Raw genomic sequence first — 18,390 nt, 5'->3', positions numbered from 1 at the left:
AAATGAGATGTTTGCCTTGGAATGCATAGACCTTGCCAGATGAAGCTGATTAGATAGTTTATCTGGGCTTTTGTTTTATGAAGGACACTGTATAAATGCATAGGCACTCAGCAGCCTTTGGGCATGATCATCATCTAAATAAAAGTGTAATTTATTATACTTGCAGTGAGAAGGACTGGCATTTCCGTGTGTTGCTAATGCAAAATGGAGCCTTTAAACTGCTAAGCTATTTGTTCTTTCAATTCCGTTTAAAAGTCATGACACTCTGAAGGCTGTTTCGTGGTCTTCATGACATGGGTTGATGGCTTCAGTACAATACCTAGTAGACAAATACCACATCCTCAGAATAATGTCACAGCTAGCATCAACTGAAACCCTTGTTGGCAGCCTCAGCACAGCAGCAAAGGAATGAATGGGCATGGAAACTAAACTCCCCTCTAAAGAAAAAGACTCCCTCTGCCTCCCCCCCATACCCCCCCAAAATCTCTTGGCCAGTTTCTGCTCTCTAATACATGTGGGTGATTCCCATCTATCTGGGTGGGAGCTACACATAATAGTTTTCTTAGACATCTAAGGCCCCAGTGCTGCAAACAATGGAAAATGTGAGTTATCTCTGAGTTCTCATATGTGGCTGTGTGATTCTGAATCCTGGAAGCAAAGTTGCATCACATTACAATGGAGCCATGCAGCCAGGGTGCTGGAGTTGAGAGATGAGGGAGGCTCTTCTGCACAGGTTCCTGGGGAACTGCTAGATCACCTAGTGGACCCTGCAGCCTTTCCCACAAAGGAGCAAAACCAGCCTGCTAGAGCTGCTCTGGAAATGCTTTGTGTCCCTTCTCCCTCCACTTTCATATAAATAAGACAAAAATAAAGTTTTTCTTCAGAAGTTTTCATTTTCATTGAAAAAAATAATTGCTGACATTTTTCAGGTTTTGGCCAAATGTTTGGTTGTTACCTAAAATTGGAAAAAAATGTTTTTGACAGAAGGTGAAAAATGTGATCACAAATGGACATTGCTCATACGAACTTCCATCCTGACTGGAAAAAAAAACATTTTTTTTCTTTGAAAAAACCATTGTGGACAAAAAGCGTCAACTAGTTTTACTAATTTCCCTTCGTAGAAACTACATCTAGAAAGAAAATATCTGTAGAATAGTGACCAAATGCAGACACATATCAGCCAGGTCCTGCAGCCCTTACTTGGACAAAGCTTCCTATTAGTTTCACCGGAGGAGGAGCAGACCGAGTCTGTGACTGGTGACTCCCCATTTCTACACATTTGTCCAGTTCTGGACTCTTGCTTTTAAATATTCCAAATAACCAAATTATTGTTTTGAACTATTGTTTTGAATTATTTGTTTTGAACTGAAACTGAATTTCTTTAGTTCTCACTGAAACAAAAAACCGGGGAAAATCGGTTTGTGTTTGGTGTTTTGGGTTGTTTCCCAGGTGTGTCCTTGTCTGTCTGTAATGAGCTACATTTCTGAGTCAAGGCCCGTTTCCGTGTCTAGGTTTTCTGGACCAGAAATATTTGGCTCGGTTCATCTCATTACACCCAGCATGTGTTTGGCCCATATGCCTGCAAGATTGCGGAATTATAAAGGGATCTTTCCCGCTTTGGGAGGCTGAGGAGCTGTCACTGGAGGAAGTAATGTATCATTCTGGCTAATAGCCAGTGGCTATCCCCTGCCTTCCTCCTTTGACAATGCCCCAATTAAAGTCCATCCTGGGCACTGTTCCTCTGCGGATCGCCCTCTGCCTCTTGCTCCTTTCAATAGCTGGCGACTCTCTAGCCGGCTCCCAGCTGCAGGGCGAGTGACAGTTGCGGGCTCCCTTTGGGGAGCCGCAGGAGGTGGCGAGCTGGCTGCAGGCAGGGCGGGATGATGGATGGAGCGGAGGGGGGAGTGGATGGATGGATGGATGCTGCCGAGTCCCAGGGGGGCGAGGTGGAAGAGGGGGGGCAGTGACTAGCTCACACAGCCAGCGCTTCAGCCCGCCCCGCTCACAAGGTGCCGGAGCTGACAGCAGCCAGAGCCCGGGTCGCTCCCTCCAGCCCCGCCGCCTCCGACATGCCCAACTTCGCCGGCACCTGGAAAATGAAGAGCAGCGAGAACTTCGACGAGCTGCTGAAAGCGCTGGGTAAGGGGCGGGCGGAGGGGGGCGCGTGTCGGCCCCACGCCGGGCAGCCGGGACACGGGCTGGGCTGCCCAGCCCCGGGGAGTTTGCAGCGAAGTCAGTCACTCTGCGGCCGCGTGGCTCGGCCCCGGCTGCGCTGGCGGTGCGGGGTCAGGGGGCTGCTGCCTTCTCACAGCAGCCGCGGGGCCGGGGGCCGCGGAGACCTCGCCGCACGGAGCGGCCGGGAGAGGTGCTCGCCTGGGAAGAGACGTGCCAGCAGGTGGATACCAGCCCGCCTGGCACATGCAGAGCCGTTCCGCCCAGCCTAGCGCCACAGGCATTGCCAGCTTGGTCCGTGCAAACCTGCCCAGTGTCTGAGCCATTAACGCACCTGCACGGCGCTGGCAAACGCCAAGCCACCACTGCCAGCCCGACTGATAAACGCCGCCGCCCCACTAAACCCGAGCAGCCAGGGCAGACCTATTCATCCCAATGGTGAATGGCACATTCATAATGAATAGTGCCGCCGTTTAACTAGCGATCCCGCTACTAAACGCAATCCTCTTAATAACAGCTCCATTGCGGTGCGTGCCCTCTGGTTAACAGTGCACCATGCCGTACAGCAGGGGGGTTACCGGCCCTGGAGGCGGATGGTTGGGTTAATGCTCTGCTTGGTCTCCCCCTTTGCCCAGGTGTCAATGCGATGCTCAGGAAAGTGGCAGTGGCAGCCGCCTCCAAACCGCACGTGGAGATCCGCCAGGATGGGGACCAGTTCTACATCAAAACGTCTACCACCGTCCGCACCACTGAGATCAACTTCAAAGTAGGGGAGAGCTTCGAAGAGGAGACTGTGGATGGCAGAAAATGCAGGGTAAGGGCGAGAGAGAAAAGAGTGTGTGTGTGTGTGTGTGTGTGTGTGTGTGTGTGTGTGTGTGTGTGTGTGTGTGTGTGTGTGTGTGTGTGTGTGTGTGTGTGTGTACACACAGCCTTGGCTGATCGTGTTTTCCCAACAGAAACCCCACCCTGGTAAAAGTGGTAATGGGAGTGCAGTAAGAGTCTGAATAGAACACACCAGACCAGAGGTAGGAGACAGCTTTCCCTGTGTCCTAGGAAAAGCCCTTTGCTCTCCCAGGGTGGACTTCTCTGAGATCTCTGTAATTTTTATATACGGCAGATGGATACATTTCCACTGGCTCAAGACAATGGCATTTCCGACTTACTCCTTTACTCGTCTTCTCTGCCTCATCCATCCCTAATCTGAAGTGTTTAGCTTTTGGCCTCAGTCTGGCATTGTTCCTCAGAAAAGGCAGTTTAAAATTAAAAGCAGCAAAAAATATCAGGTCCTGAAGTAAGAGCTCAAGATAGTTTTACACAATTCTTCTCATGCAGCAATTTTTCTGACTGCTTTTCCTTCTCTCTATTTTAACATGTCCCTATTGGTGAAAGACATTCCTTGATTTACCATAACACAGACTATGGATGAGCAACTAAGATCTCAGCCTTGAGTGCTGTGCAGAATTTAGTGGCACAAACTTGCTCATAATTTTTATCCTAAAAGAAAACAGCCTACTCTCAAATAAGAATTCCAGGATATTTTTAGCGCTTTGTCCTGAAATTCTTTTATCATAGTTCAAATGTATATCTTACTTGCTTGCTTAGATATTAAATGCTTGTATCTTTGATCTAATATTGCATTGTGGTTCTTAATTTTATGAGTGTAAATTTCAATGGCTGTCCATCCTCATTTCACCACTTTCTTTGTTCAGTGTGTTATCTTTGAGATGCCTCATCTGTTTGTTTTGGTTTGGTTTTTTACACTTTGATAAGAAACTCTGGGCCTGATGTTTCCATTGCTCTGTACCTTGTATATTCATTTACACTTGTGCAAAGTGGGTGTATAATACTACATTCTGATTTAGATGCATCTTACATCCACTTTACACTGATATCAATACACAAGGCATAAGGAAATAGAGAATTGGGACCTCTGTGGTGGGAGGAGGAGGGTGTATGAAAAAAAGTTCACACAGGACCAGGTTCTGATGCCCTTTACTCACACTGAGTAGCATCTTGTTCCTAAGTAGTTCCACTGATGTCAATGACACCACTCATCAATGAAAGTGCTACTCAGTGTGAGTAGTGTCATTGATATCAATGGAACTACTTTCAAAGTAAGATACAACTCAGCACGAGTAAAGGATTTCAGAATCTAGCCCCAAACAAAGAGTAATATTTTTAAAAGGCAAAATAGTAGCAAAATATTCCTGATCATCCCAGGACCAACTTCTGAGTTCATTTGCATTGATGTAAATCCAGAGTAACTTCATCAAGCTTAGTACAATTACTATGGATTTAAACTGGTATAACTGGGAGCCTGATCCTGGGAGATTTTGAGCACCCGCAAACTCCCATTGAATCTCTAGGATGAACAAAGTATATAGATTAAACGGCTAATGCAAGAAATATCTCACTGGTTTTGTTAATTTCTTTCTCTTGGTGAAAGCAAAATTGAATTTGATCATCCAGAACACATTTGACTCCATTTTAAATGAAAGTTTTATTGCTACATATAGAAAAACAATAATTGTTGCTTTGAAAGTGGGCAAATTTTTAAAAATAAGTTTTATGATGCAGTACATTTTTCCATGTGTGAAATTATATGAGTGAATTATACTGCTGAGCTCAATATAAAATTGAGCTGTGGCTATGATACAGAAATTAACAGAAAAATAACATCATGATGTAGTTTGCAATACCTGACAAAATAGCTGAATATTTATAGATTCCGAAACACTTTGCAGGAAAAGAGGGTCTTATTCTGCAGTCTGACTGATCTATTGTTCACACAAACAAATAAGGATTCAGGATAGTTGGAATGAAAAGCATAACATGTATAACTCTGCCATATTGTTTTTAAAAGGCTATAATTTTGAAAGAATCATTGTTTTTTATATAAAGGAAATGGCAAATTTTGATATAAAAGAAAAGTTTTTCCTTTGGAAAGTCAGGGACGTGTTGACTTTAATTTTTTTTTATCATCACAGACTAATGTATGTCTCCCATGTGCTAGTTGTAAAGCGATTACTTGTACATTCATTATGGGGCATCCTTCTGCACAGCTGTTCCACTGCATTGTGGAATAATAATTCAACACTAGGAGGAAAAGCAATGGAGAGCCTGTGCTTGCCTGCTTGTTAAAACAGTATGAAATGCCATGATTTCTCACCTCAAAATAGCTTTATAGTAATAATTCCAAGTGCTCTGAAAAAATGTCCTAGTGTATTTCAGTCTTCACACCGTTCCCCATATTAATTTTAAAAAAAAAACCCAAATATCCAAATTGTAGTGCTACTACTTTAATTTAGTTGCTGTGTACCTTGCTTGTTAGAACCGTATGTTAAACATACAAGTAACCTAGAACTGTGCCATATAGAATAAAGGTTATAACTGGCAACTATTGCATTATTTATTATTCCAAAATGTTACATTTGATTCTAGCTAATTTTATGCCATGAGGTGGGGAATAACATATCAGCTCATGCCAGATCTTTACAAAGATGCTGAGTTATTACATGTTAATTAATAAAGCTTCTCAGTTCTCATCATTAAGATTTTTATGAGAATTAAAGGACTTCTTCATTTGGATGCGCGGAAATAAACACAGAGTTACACTGAGACATCAAATTTGCAGTTATTCTTGTTAATTATATGTATGTATCTCCAAAACAGCCATCCCCAACCTCCTTTTTGATTTTACCACTTTCTGTTGATACGCCTTTCTCCCGTGCTATTATCTCCCATGTGTTGCTCTTTTACTGCAGCAATTATTCTCTGTAGTGTTCATTGTTGTCTCTCTGCCTCATGCTGCCAGGGAATATAATTAATGTTACTAATGGTTTTCTTGCCTGCAGAGTTTAGCCACTTGGGAGAATGAAAACAAGATCTATTGCAAACAAACTCTTATTGAGGGAGAGGGCCCTAAAACATATTGGACTCGGGAATTAGCCAACGATGAGCTGATTTTGGTAAGACCCTTTCACCCTTCCAGTGCATACATTGTACTAATAGGTTCTGTTGCTATGTAATTGGACTGTTACTTTTTTCCATTGATTATTGTGAAACACACTGTTTATATTAAATGCATTTGAAAGGCCAGGATGCTCCTAACCCTCTTCAGTGCAATTCACAGACAATGGCTTTTTAAAATCGTTGTTCTCAAATAACTTACCAAAATATATCATGTTCTTCTGTTTTAGCTGCCTCTAAATACTTAGTGATAAAATAACCACAATGGGACAAATCCAGTTCTGTAAATACAGAGTAACTCCAGTGATTTCAGTTGTAATTGCAGATTTTATCAATGTAAGTCAGAGCAGAGAATTTGACCTAATTTCTGGAGAACTGCCTGCTTTGATTTACCTGGAAAAATATCCTTTTCCTCATCCTTTTTTTTGTACATGTGTAATAAGTTGCTTCTTATCACATGATGTGTGATAAAGGAATGCCTGGCATACTGTTAGCACTATATAACCTCTCTCCAATAAGAAGGAACATGTCACCCCATCCTCTTATCATCTCTGACTCCCTGCTTATCTCTGAACGCCATTCAGAATTGCCCTCTGTTTTCAAGGTTCCTGGACTTGCTCTTCCTTATGTCTGAGCTCATATCTACCTATGTCCAGCTCCAATCAATCTGCTTCTTCAGTGCTTGCATTCCCTCTGTCCACTCCTATATAACACTCCACACTCGGGCAGGAGTAGGTCGGCAGTTCTGCCTCATGGATCTGGAACTGGATCCCTTCATCTGAGCCAGTGAGGATACATCTACTCAGGATACACCAAAGACCTGTGGCACAGCCTCAACTGCACTGTCAGCTGACTTGGGTTTACAGGGCTCAGACTGTGGGGCTAAAAATTGCTGTGTAGGTGTTCAAGCTCAGGCTGGAGCCCGAGCCCTGGGACCCTCCACCCTCGCAGTAGGGTGTAGATGTACCCTCAGTCACATTCAGTCTATTTATTTCTTCTCCAGTTATCATCTTGGTACTGATATCTCTTCTCTGAATCTCACCTCAGTGCCCAGCCCTGCTAGAACTGCAGCTGTGATCTGTAACTGGCTAGAGACATGGTCCCTTTAACTTGATTAAAAGTATCACAATTCAGTTTGTGCCCATACAGTAGCCTTTCCCCCACAATAGCAGTTTGCACACCCAAAGTCACTGCATTGCCTGTTTGTATCAGTGCATTCTGGGTAACTCCAGCAAGCTATCCCAAGGGTTGTCCAGTGGTTAGAGCACTAGTCTCTGCTGTGGGAGATCCAAGGTAGTTCTTGCTCTGCCACAGACATCCTGTGCAGCTACGGGCAAATCACTTAGCCTCTCTATGCCTCAGTTCCCTATCTGTAAAATGGTGCTAACAGCAATGCCTTATCTCACAGGAGTGTTGTAAGGATATGTATATTAAAGATTGTAAGGTACTCAGATACTACAGTGATGGGGACCATGTAAGTATTTTAGATAGACAGACAGAATAGTACCTCAGCCAGGGCATAGAGAGTCTGGAGGACATGCTGTCTGGGATGGAGGCAGTCAACTGACTTATAGCAAACACAACAATGAGGAGGGGATTTTTAGTCCGGAACACGGGGCTTACCTCTGCTCTTATGAAAGATACCAATACAATCTAACCTTCATGTAATCCAGACAGGAGCTCTGTTTTTCAAGGACTCATCGGAAAGAGGAAAAAAAAAAACTAGATCTGACCCTGTGTAGACAAGAAGCTTTTAGAATGTTAATGTTGTTATATCAGACAGTAAGGAACAGTGTTTCTAGGAATGGAGTGGATGTTATTAGTGAAATCACACTGGTTTCCATAAATATGAATACCCAGATTCTTGGTTATTTCTATTTGTTCAACCTTAGTAAGCCTTTATGTTACCCAGATAGCTTAGGAAGCAGGGAGCTCTACCTTCTGTTTCATATCTTTTTTTTTTCTTTTTTTACTGATACAAACAGAATTTATTTCCAAGTGTCATTTTTCCATCTCTCCAACAAAGCATTTTTGGATTTTGTCATCTAAGCAACCTGCTCATGAGGCGTCTGCAAAACCAAGGCCAACTCTTACAGTACAAGCAGGCGATACAATTGTAATGCTGTCACCTCCTGCAGCCACGAAACAAACTGACCCAACTGGGAAAGGAGAGTGAGATTAAGAAATGCAATAGGGACTCATAGAATGGAACCATTGTACTCAGTCTAACCTCCTCTATAACCAGAGGCCATAGGACATCCCAGAATTAATTCCTGTTTAAACTAAAGCAGCGGTTTTCAAGCTTTTTTCATTTGTGGACCCCTAAAAATTTCAAATGGAGGTATGGACCCTGCTGGAAATCTTAGACATAGTCTGCAGACACCCCCGGGGTCCGCAGACCACAAGTTGAAAAATCACTGAACTACAACATATTTTTTTAGAAAAATATCCAATCTTGATTTTAAAAGGCTTTCTCTCTTGAAGGTTTTTGCTTGAACCATAATGACTGGGAGCTAAAATTCACCCTGGTGCCATTTTCTGCAAGCATTGGTCTAAAGCTTAATGTTTCCCAGCTCCAACCTCCTTTTCAGGCCTCCCTCCTCTTCAAGAAACACCTCCTTCTCCTGTAATCCTTCCCATTGCTCCCCCGTCAGCCTACCCCAGCTCCTTTCTAACAGAGCTCAGGAGATGAGCTGGAGGGAGCCCCATTCCTGTGCGCTTTGGGGGTCTCTGCAGCTGGGACAGCTGCCTTGCATGGAGCAGAACCTGTGCTGGTAGTGTATGAGCCATGCAGGGCTGGTACCTGATCCTTCGAAAAGAGACAGTATTGAGTTATTTCAATTATAGCATCGTACATTTCACTACCAAGATGATTTTTTTTTTGCATCTGTGTTTTGTCTTCCCCAGAAATCATCTTTGCTCTTCGTTCATCTTGGGAAAATTTGGAAAAGGTGTTTTTGGCACATCAAGAATAAATCTTGTTCATCTAAGCCCTGATGGTCTATGGAGGCAGGATCAGATGCCTCTTTTGAAAAAAGTCATGTTAACACTTTTATAAAGAGTTTTAAAGATGCTTTCTCCACTATTATTTATAGTAATCCCATTGGAAGGGTGGCAATGGCACCTTCATATTTCATAGTATTATTATTCTCCATCACAGATTTGTTAGTATAGGGTTTCTCAGAAATGTTAGATGGGTCGGGGAGGTGCTTGTTTGGTTTTGGATTTTTCTGAGTATTAAAAACTTGGATTTTCAAATATTTCTGAATTAAAATGGATATAAAGGATTACATGGGATGTGCAAACAAAAAGGGAGGTAAGGAGGGAACGTGTCAAAGTTCAGATTTCTTACCTTGAGAGTATTCTTAACTATCCTTAACCTTTAAATTAGAATGCAGATACTAGGCCAGATTCTGATCTTATTTACACAAGAACACCATTCACTAGAGTTACTCTGGATTTGTACTAGTGTAATCAGGGCCAGAGTCTGACATAGCATGTGTATTTCATGTACAAGTCTGAAAATAAAGATTTATGGTTGAGGTTATTTTAAAATAAGGTCTTTTTTCCTTACTCTCGAATTGTGATTCTATTGTTTTTTGCTCTTATTGCACTCTTCTGTGACATTAATGAGCTGTCCATCACTCATGCAAATTAGGAGGGACAAAGAGTCTGCTCTCACCCAGAATTAAAGGTTGCTGCCTTCAAATATTAGCTTTTCAAATTAGAATAATTAATCTTCTATCTTTTCTGTGTTGCTTCTTTCATGACTGCTCAGCCCCTTATAATTTTTAGTATGGTCTGTATCGCAAATGCTATATAGTAGATGATTTCTGAAGCATGGCTTTAAAAAACTGCTTCAAACCAAATTTTGCACAGTTCACGTGTCACACGGGGGTTCTCAGAATCAATTATAGCACGGGTCAAAGATCAGAAGTTTGAGAGGTCTGAAGCATGGTTTTCATTCCCCTTCCTCTCCCTGGAAAAATCATGCCATAGTTGATTAAAACTGGTGAACTGTGGAGCATAGATGAATGATTGAACATTTTTTAAATGATATTTCTGGATTCTGAAATTAAACATGGCAGGTAAGATGGCCCAACACAGATTGGAGAGATATTGCACAGCTGAGTGCCAAAGTGTGTCTGTGTGGGTTTTAGCCTTGGAATTAAACCACTTAAAGGTTTAATGCTTCCTATATTTACAAAAAGTATGATCTTAAGTAATCAAGTGGCGGGTCGGCTCCCCAGTGCTTAATTTTTGCCAGGGCTTGCCAGTGCTAAGCCCCGGCACCTTGAGGCTTGGCAGTTTATGGGCTTGCTGCATCAGTTATGACAGTAAAAAAGATTGCTTGAGCCCTAGCACCTCTTGAATTACAAATTAAACATTGCTGCTCCCACTGAAGTCAATGCGGGTTTTACCATTGGCCTCAACAAAAGCAAGATCAAGCCCAGAATCCAATATCCATACATGTTTAAGTACTGGAGATACCTAAAGCATTATTTGAATATGCACCCTGTTGTAATACCATCTGTAACACAGCTGACTGACTGGTATAGGTATTTAGTGATACAAGTTAGGAGATAGAGTTGTCCATTGGATAGACCATTGGACTGCAAGTCAGGAGATCTGGCTTCTATTCTTGCCTTTGTCATTTCCTGTGTGACATTGGACAAGTTGCACAAGCCAACAGTTTTCAAACTTGGGTATTCTAAACTTAGGCACCCAAATAAGTGGCCTGATTTTGAGGGATACTGAGCACTGACGTTGATGGGCACTATAAATGGTAAATAATAAAGAGGACGGTCACTGATGCAGAGCAATCTAGCTCACTTAATAAGCTGGTCACAAGCAAACAATATACCTTTTCATACAAGTGAGTGTAAATGCATATATCTAGGAACAGAGAATGTAGGCCATGCTTACAAGGCGGGGGACTCTGTCTTGGGAAGCAGTGACTCTGAAAAATATTTGGAGGTCATGGTGGATAATCAGCTGAACTTGAGCTCGCAGTGTAATGCTCAGGTCAAATGGGCTAATGTGATCCTTGGATGCATAAACAGGGGAATCTTGAGTAGGAGTAGAGAAGTTATTTTATCTCTGTATTTGGCACTGGTGTAACCACCACTGGAATACTGTGTCCAGTTCTGGTGTCCACAGTTCAAAAAGGATGTTAATAAATTGGAGAGGGTTCAGAGAAGAGCCACGAGAATGATCAAAGGATTAGAAACTGACATTAGTGACACAGTGATAGACTCCAGGAGCTCAGTCTATTTATCTTAACAAAGAGAAGGTCAAGGGTGATGTGATCAGTCTGTAAGTACGTTCTTGGGGAAAACTATTTGTCTGCAAGAGGGAAGAGCCCATTATCAAAGGTATAACAAGATCCAGTGGTTGGAAGTTGAAGCTAGACAAATTCAGACTGTAAATAAAGTATATATTTTAACTGTGGGGGTAATTAACCATTTGAACAATCTACTAATGGCTGTGATGGAACCTTCATCACTGGCAATTTTAAATCAAAATGGAATGTTTTATAAAAGATATGCTCTAGTTCAAACAGGAATTGTGCTGGGAAAGTTCTACAGCCCATTTTATGCAGGAGGTCAGACTAAATGAGCACAATGGTCCCTCCTGGTCTTGGAATCTATGAAAAAGCTGTGGAAGTCTTTCTATTAAAGTACTGGGGACCTAGCTAATGTCCACTGATGTCAATGGTAGCCCGTTCATTGACTGATCAGGTCCTGGGTGAAATTGCAGAGTGTAAATTGATGGATTATCCCATTCTGTAAGGAATTAGGGCCTGCAGCAGAGCCAGGCTCCAAACAGCCTCATCATCAGAGCTGCCCAGTAGCAGGCTGCCTGACTGGCTAGGCCATCTGGGGGCCACCAGACCTGTTCGTAAGCCAACAGCAGCTCATTGGCTGCTCTGTGCTTGTGCCCACCACTGTGCTTGCTTCTATGTTATCTGACTCCTGCTGCTCTTGGGTGCTTGCACTCAGCCTTGCCTCGGTCTCGCCCCTGCCTTGAACCCTCCTTGCTCCACTTCCTAACTCCCTTGGCTCTGGTATCTAGCTCCTGAACTCCAGCTTGACGCTTGGCTCCAGATTCCAAGTACTGACTGCAGCTCTGATCCTAGTCCTTGGTTGCTGATGCCTGCTCTGACCATTAGGCCTGACACATGCACTGACCACTAGACTAGACTGCCCTTGCCCTGGCTGCCTGACATAGGCTGTGTTTGCATTGAATTTTCTGCTCCTTTCAGGTACAGGCTGTGACAAGGGAGGTGTAGGATCCGGGCTGGCTCCAGGCACCAGCAGAGGAAGCACGTGCCTGGGGCGGCACATGCTAAAGAGCGGCATTCCGTCCATTTTTGGGGCAGCAGAATCTGGGTGCCTTGGCAGTTTGGGCGGTTTTTTGTTGTATGTTTTTCTTGGGGCAGCAAAAATTGTAGAGCCAGTACTGTGTAGGATGCTGTATTGTAATTTCAGAAATAATAAACTTAAGACGCTATAATAATTTACACTTACATACAGCACCTACCCCAGCTCTTTATAAACATTAAGCCTCACTGCACCCTTGTAAGGAGAGTTTTATCCCTATTGTACAGATGGGGAAAATGAGACAGAAAAAGACTCGTGACTGTCTGAAGGTTATACACTGAGCCAGTGGCAGAATATATTAATATAAACAAAGTCTTGAATTCCACTCATTATGCTGTTATGTCTAGACAGGGCTGATTCCTGGCTTCCTATGTTTCACATGATAGATCTCCTTTAAATTTGTACTTACTAGACAGAAGCAAGAGAGTGGTTAAAAGGCAATTATTTGGGTTTGGATCCAGATTAAATTTAGATGAAAGTTTAGGTTTGAGGCTAATGAGAAAGGATGGAAATATCAAAAGCATCTAAGGGAATTGTGTGCCCAGTTCCCATTGATTTACAATGGGTGTTAGGTGCCTTTTGAAAATCCCACCCTTTGTCATTAGCATTGGTTTCAGATTTGACAGTGCTGGACTCTTCCAAGATGCTTTTTGAAGATTTCAGTCCCAGACACACTGTACTGTCTATCTTGATTTCTACCCTCTTGCATAATAATATTCTTATGAGATCGGCTGTTCTGGTGAGATTTCTTCTACATCTCTTCCAATGTAGAACCAAAACCTTAGGGGAAGATTCAGATAGAGGGACTCTTCTGTCTCCTCAAACCACTCCCAATCCCTAAATCCAATGAATTTTAGGGCAGGGGATTGTTAGATTAGAATCCCTCCATCTGAATCTGTGCCTAAATTTGAGCCTATCTCTATCTAGCCATTTCAGATAGAAAGTGAAGGATTCTGCAGTAGCTGAAAAGTTTATTTCCCTCTGTTTCTCATTATAGGGCTGCATTTGATAAATTAAACTCCATGCAAGCTGGTTGTTTATATTTTTAGTGTGTAACTTTTTAAAGCAGACCTTCAAAAATGGGCTGAATTAAAGAGCAGTGTTCCCATGATTCTGTTGTTGTTGTTCAGTGGCAGCAGCTCAGCAAGGTTGATTGATGGTCTTCAGAAATTACAAGGATTTTACATCGCTGAGTAAATTCGACAAGATTTCCAAGGACTAATTGCTGGCATTTCATTTTGCACATGTACAGCACAGCAGTGAGGCTAATGCTCCAAGAATCCTGCTGGCTGCCAAGTGAAATGCTGGCACATACAGTTTATATAACACGTTTTACTGTCTTATACATTATAAGGTTTATTCCGGTCTGTGCCGAACATGCTGTTTGGTTTTAGTTCAGATAATATCCTGGAATCATAGAGACAGAGTCCTGCCTTTCCTGAACAACGGAATTGCCCATTGAAGTTGATGTGTGTTCTGCTCATGAAGTGGCTGCAAGACTGGACCTGAACTGTGCAGAAGTCTAGTCAGAGCTCTTCTGAGTCTCCATTAAAATTTATTTTCCTCTGTCTAGGAACTGATCTCCTGGCCCAGCAGTGTGCAGAACTCAATGGGCGTTACATGTAGGGAAGGGCTTCAAGATCTGAGGTTTTTTTTGGTAGTTTAGAGTGGAAAGTTAAATGGATTTAAGGCTTTATTGTGCCATTCTTGTGAAGAGGAACACTTATATGATCAGTCCTGTTGATTTTAATGGGACTTCTCACAAGACTAGATACCCACCAATGTATGAGGTGCACAACTGTGTCCTTAACATGTATCTGTGAAGCAAAGTCATATGTAACTTCAAAGAAAAGGAGTGCAGCAAGTATGAGTATGTCCTTCCAATTCATAACTTTCTCTGCTCAACAATATGGTTTAATGCCATTTCACTAATAATGCTACTATGCTAAACTTTTAGGCTTTTCAAAATTTTCCAACATGGGTGCCTAAAGTTAACAACATAAATCCACATTTAGGCACCTAAATAAGTAGCTCTACTTTCAAAGGAGCTGGAAATCAGACCACTTATTTAGGCGTCCAACTGTGGATTTAGATGGCTAACTTCAGGCACCCAAGTTTTATAAATATGACCTTTACCTATAAAATATAAAACATCAGAGCTAAAACATGCACCACACTCCTACAGCGTCCGAGAAACCACATAATCCAGTCTGGCTCTTCAGGGAAGGAACGTCTAGTTCTGTTTGAATGGTCATGTCAATAGGTGACTATTAGCAAAGAGTCTTCTAAATCCTGTGGAAGCATGTTTTTGATCTCTTTGCATGTGTAGCTAGGGAAGAAGTCTAGAGGACTTTTGTCCCCTAACTCTTGCAGAGAATGTGTGATGCTCAAAGTCAGTTTTATTTTGTTTTATTTCTGTTAATATTATTTGTGTTATTGTAGCACCTAAAGGCTAACCCCCATTGTGTTGGGCACTACAGACATAATAAAAAGGAAATCCAGCCTCAGAACTCTTACAAACAAAATAAAATTGCTTAAAACCATCACAGCAATAAAACCCCTTGGGGGCACCATTCCTACTCTCCTTTCTCTGGCCTAGCTCCTGCTGAAGTTATGTGGCATGTGTGCATATTTTTGCAAACGTTATCAGAAAACCATGTTAAGATGGGGTGAATCTGGTGAGGTATTAGTGTGCGACGCTGGGTTATATGGCCGTGGGGAACTGGCTGAATCCTTTAACTGTTCATTTCCAGCCATTTTAATGTTCAGATTTTTAAAAAGGTATAAAGGTTTATACAATAAGCTCTTTATACATATAAAACAAACCTTTTTCACTCCCCACCAGCCCTCTGCTCCCCCCTCCCAAAACCTATTAAACATTTTTTCTTCTCATCAAGGCCAACAGAATAAAAAAAGTGCGGTTTTTAGGCCACACTGTTTTGAAGAGATAGTGGGCCAAAAAAAGCATTGGAATTTTTTTTTTAAGTAAACCACAGCTAAATCTTCATAACCTTGGATCTGAGCCCAATTAGCTGGCTTTAGTGGAGCTATGTCAGTTTACACCAGCTGAGGATCCTACTCCATAACTTACTAAATGCAGGCCTGAAAAATCTCCCAGTTTAAGTTACTAAATGTACAACATGTCTAAGTGAATATTGCATTTGAACTCTTTATTGTCAGTATTTTCTGAGTCTTCTCTGCTTGAGTCCTTCACCAGTAATATTTTATTTAATCTTTAGCTTTTGCAATTAGTTAGTCAGCCTGATCAGTCTCTGCACTGCAGGTGTCTTCAAATACACTGGTGTTTACACAGGTCCCCCAGCTGGCCCCCACAATAACTATCCTGCCCCCAATGTCCTGATTAATCAACATGGTGAAATTACTCCAGTAGAATTACCATTTAAGTGCACTACAGTACTACTGGTAACTTAAAAAACAACGGACATCTGGGGGCCTGTCTATAACTCCAGTCAAACACTAGGAAAACGGCTCTTGGTACCCAGTGCTTCCATGAACTGGTCAACTACTGAGGCTGGGTTTGGGGAATTGGATGTTTTAGGGAATTGCTCATGGGATATAGAGTCCTTGATCTCTAGGTCAGTGACTCTCGGGTATGATCAAAAGTTGATGCCCTCTGATGGCTTTTTGGTGATGGGGAATGAGTTTGCCTCAGACAGATTCCAAGTGGATAAGTGTCCATGTCAGAAATCATTAGCAGAACTGGCAAGTTTATTGTTAGACTCAGCAGAAGGGCCGAGGATCGAATGGGTAATGCAAGGAGACTCAGCTATCCTCTCACTCACAAAGGAGAAAGATCCAGGTCAGGGTCAGGACTCCTGGTCAGAGCAGTGTGGGGATACTCACACTGATGCAGTCTACACTATAGCTGGAAGAAGGGGATTTCAGTCTGTAGGTCTGTCATGGCAACATCTTGCAGCAGCATTATACATTCACAGGTTTTATATATATAGTATATCTGGACCAGATCCTCAGCTGGTGTAAATCAGCATTGCTCCATTGACCTCACTGTAGCTACACTGATTTACACCAGCTGAGGAACTGGGCAGCTGAGCAGTCAGTCTTGTACGTGCAGTCAAACTGATCTGAATCCCACCCTGAGCACCCTTAATTCAGACAAAGCCATTCAAAGATTGTGACTGTTTTCAAATATAAAAGCCTAGTACATTCCAACTTCTCTTGCCATTCACAAATGCAAGCTAAGAAACAGTAGAAAAATTATGAGGTTCCAGGCTATTTCTCTCTCTGACAAACTTCATTGTGTCTGGGAAAGAGACTCACTTCCAGTACATTACCCTTTGCTTCGGCAAAGCTGAAATTTAATGTGTGCTATACCACTAGCTACTATGGTAAAATTAATATACTCCTAAAAATTGTATGTAATTTTTGCGTATTACCTCTCTGCTGATAGATTTCTGTTTCTTTTCAAGACTTTTGGTGCCGATGATGTTGTGTGCACAAGAATTTATGTAAGAGAATGAAGAACACCAATTGACTTGTCACCTGGGATGGAGTGGAGGATTAAGAGGCAGCCATTGTGAGAAATCCTGCGTAATGAATATCTGTGTGTACTGTTACTAATGCAGCATTGTATGTGACCAAATGTGTCATATCAGAATCCCTATCTGCTGTTAAGTGTATTTTGCTTTTGTTTTGCATAACAAACACTGTTCCTTTTGATTCTTATGCCATCGCTTTTCTGTCTACTTTGTATTTTGTAGTTATAAATTTGTATCAGTTATTAAATTTATTGGGCATAACATAGTTGTTTTGTCAGGTGTTTTGGATTGAAAGCCCAACAAAACATCTAGGGCTAGTATGAGCCAACTGGGCACAGCCCATGTTGGGGGCAGTGCAGCACCCCACTGACCCTGGGAAGCACTGGAGACTCTGTGCATGCCTTCCAGAGCTCCCAAGTGTGTAAGGGGAGTGCACAGTTACTCCCCCTTTTTACGGGATACAGCATGCTCCTGCAGAGAGCCATGGCTCTGCTTACTCTCTACCCCTCCACGCCCCCTTTAGGGCACCACAAGGGAACAATATCTATGCTGCTTTGAGTGGAGGGACTGCCATTCTGTTGCACGCCATGCAAGGTGGGGAAAGCTCCTCCCACTACATGTCCACAATATAGCTAGGCAGAATCTACCATTTTAACACTGGCATCAGTCCACTTTCCCCAGTGGTGACAGCCATTAGCCCAGAGGTGGGCAAACTACAGCCCGTGGGACCCTCCTGCCTGGCCCCTGAGCTCCTGGCCTGGGAGGCTAGCCCCCGGCCCCTCCCCTGCTGTTTTCCCTGCCCCACAGCCTCAGTTCACTGCACCACTGGCACCATGCTCTAGGCGGCTGGCTGCGAGCTCCTGTGGCAGAGCAGTTGCAGAGCCCGGCCTGACCCGGTGCTCTGAGCTGTGCAGTGGCAACCATGTGGCTGGCTCCACACAGGCGGCGCGGCTGTAGCGCCACCAGCCACCGGTGCTCCAGGCAGCGCAATAAGGGGGCAGGGAGCAGGGGGGGTTAGACAGATGGCAGGGGAGTTTGGGGTGGTGGTCAGGGGGCGGGGGTGTGGACAGGGGTCAGGGCAGTCAGAGGGCAGGTAACAGGGGTTGAATGGGGAAAGAGGTCCAGGGGGGCAGTCAGGAAGGAGCGGGGGTTGGAATGGGTGGCAGGGGGCAGTTGGGGCAGGGGGTCTGGGGGCAGTCAGGGGACAGGTAGAAGGGGTAGTTGGATGGGGCAGGGGTCGGGGGGGCATCAGGAATGAGGGAGAGGTTGGATGGGGCAGCAGGGGGCAGTCAGGGGCGGGGGTTCTGGGGGCGGTCAGGGGACAGGGACAAGGGGTGGTTGGATAGGGT

At 43.3% G+C, this 18,390-nt stretch overlaps 1 protein-coding gene across 1 annotated transcript; it reads left to right on the top strand.

The window, feature by feature from the left end:
• Nucleotides 1-1,980: 1,980 nt before the first annotated feature.
• On the top strand, nt 1,981-17,285 carry CRABP1 (cellular retinoic acid binding protein 1). Its single transcript, XM_050967115.1, has 4 exons — nt 1,981-2,139; nt 2,808-2,986; nt 6,027-6,140; nt 16,973-17,285. The coding sequence occupies exons 1-4, from the start codon at nt 2,070-2,072 to the stop codon at nt 17,021-17,023; spliced, it is 414 nt and encodes a 137-aa protein (XP_050823072.1). The 5' UTR covers nt 1,981-2,069; the 3' UTR covers nt 17,024-17,285.
• The last annotated feature ends 1,105 nt before the right edge of the window (nt 17,286-18,390 follow it).

This window comes from Gopherus flavomarginatus, chromosome 9 (assembly GCF_025201925.1).
Source record: "Gopherus flavomarginatus isolate rGopFla2 chromosome 9, rGopFla2.mat.asm, whole genome shotgun sequence".
In the NCBI taxonomy this organism is placed as follows: domain Eukaryota; kingdom Metazoa; phylum Chordata; order Testudines; family Testudinidae; genus Gopherus; species Gopherus flavomarginatus.
Note: the sequence above shows the minus strand (reverse complement) of the source record. Positions and strands in the feature narration are given on the sequence as shown.

What these genes read in the sequence shown, in the direction of transcription:
- CRABP1 (XM_050967115.1), top strand. Translation starts at nt 2,070, where the DNA reads ATGCCCAACTTCGCCGGCACCTGGAAAATGAAGAGCAGCGAGAACTTC. An exon ending in CGAGCTGCTGAAAGCGCTGG is followed by an intron (nt 2,140 to 2,807) that starts GTAAGGGGCGGG and finishes CCCTTTGCCCAG; the next exon opens with GTGTCAATGCGATGCTCAGG. An exon ending in TGGATGGCAGAAAATGCAGG is followed by an intron (nt 2,987 to 6,026) that starts GTAAGGGCGAGA and finishes TCTTGCCTGCAG; the next exon opens with AGTTTAGCCACTTGGGAGAA.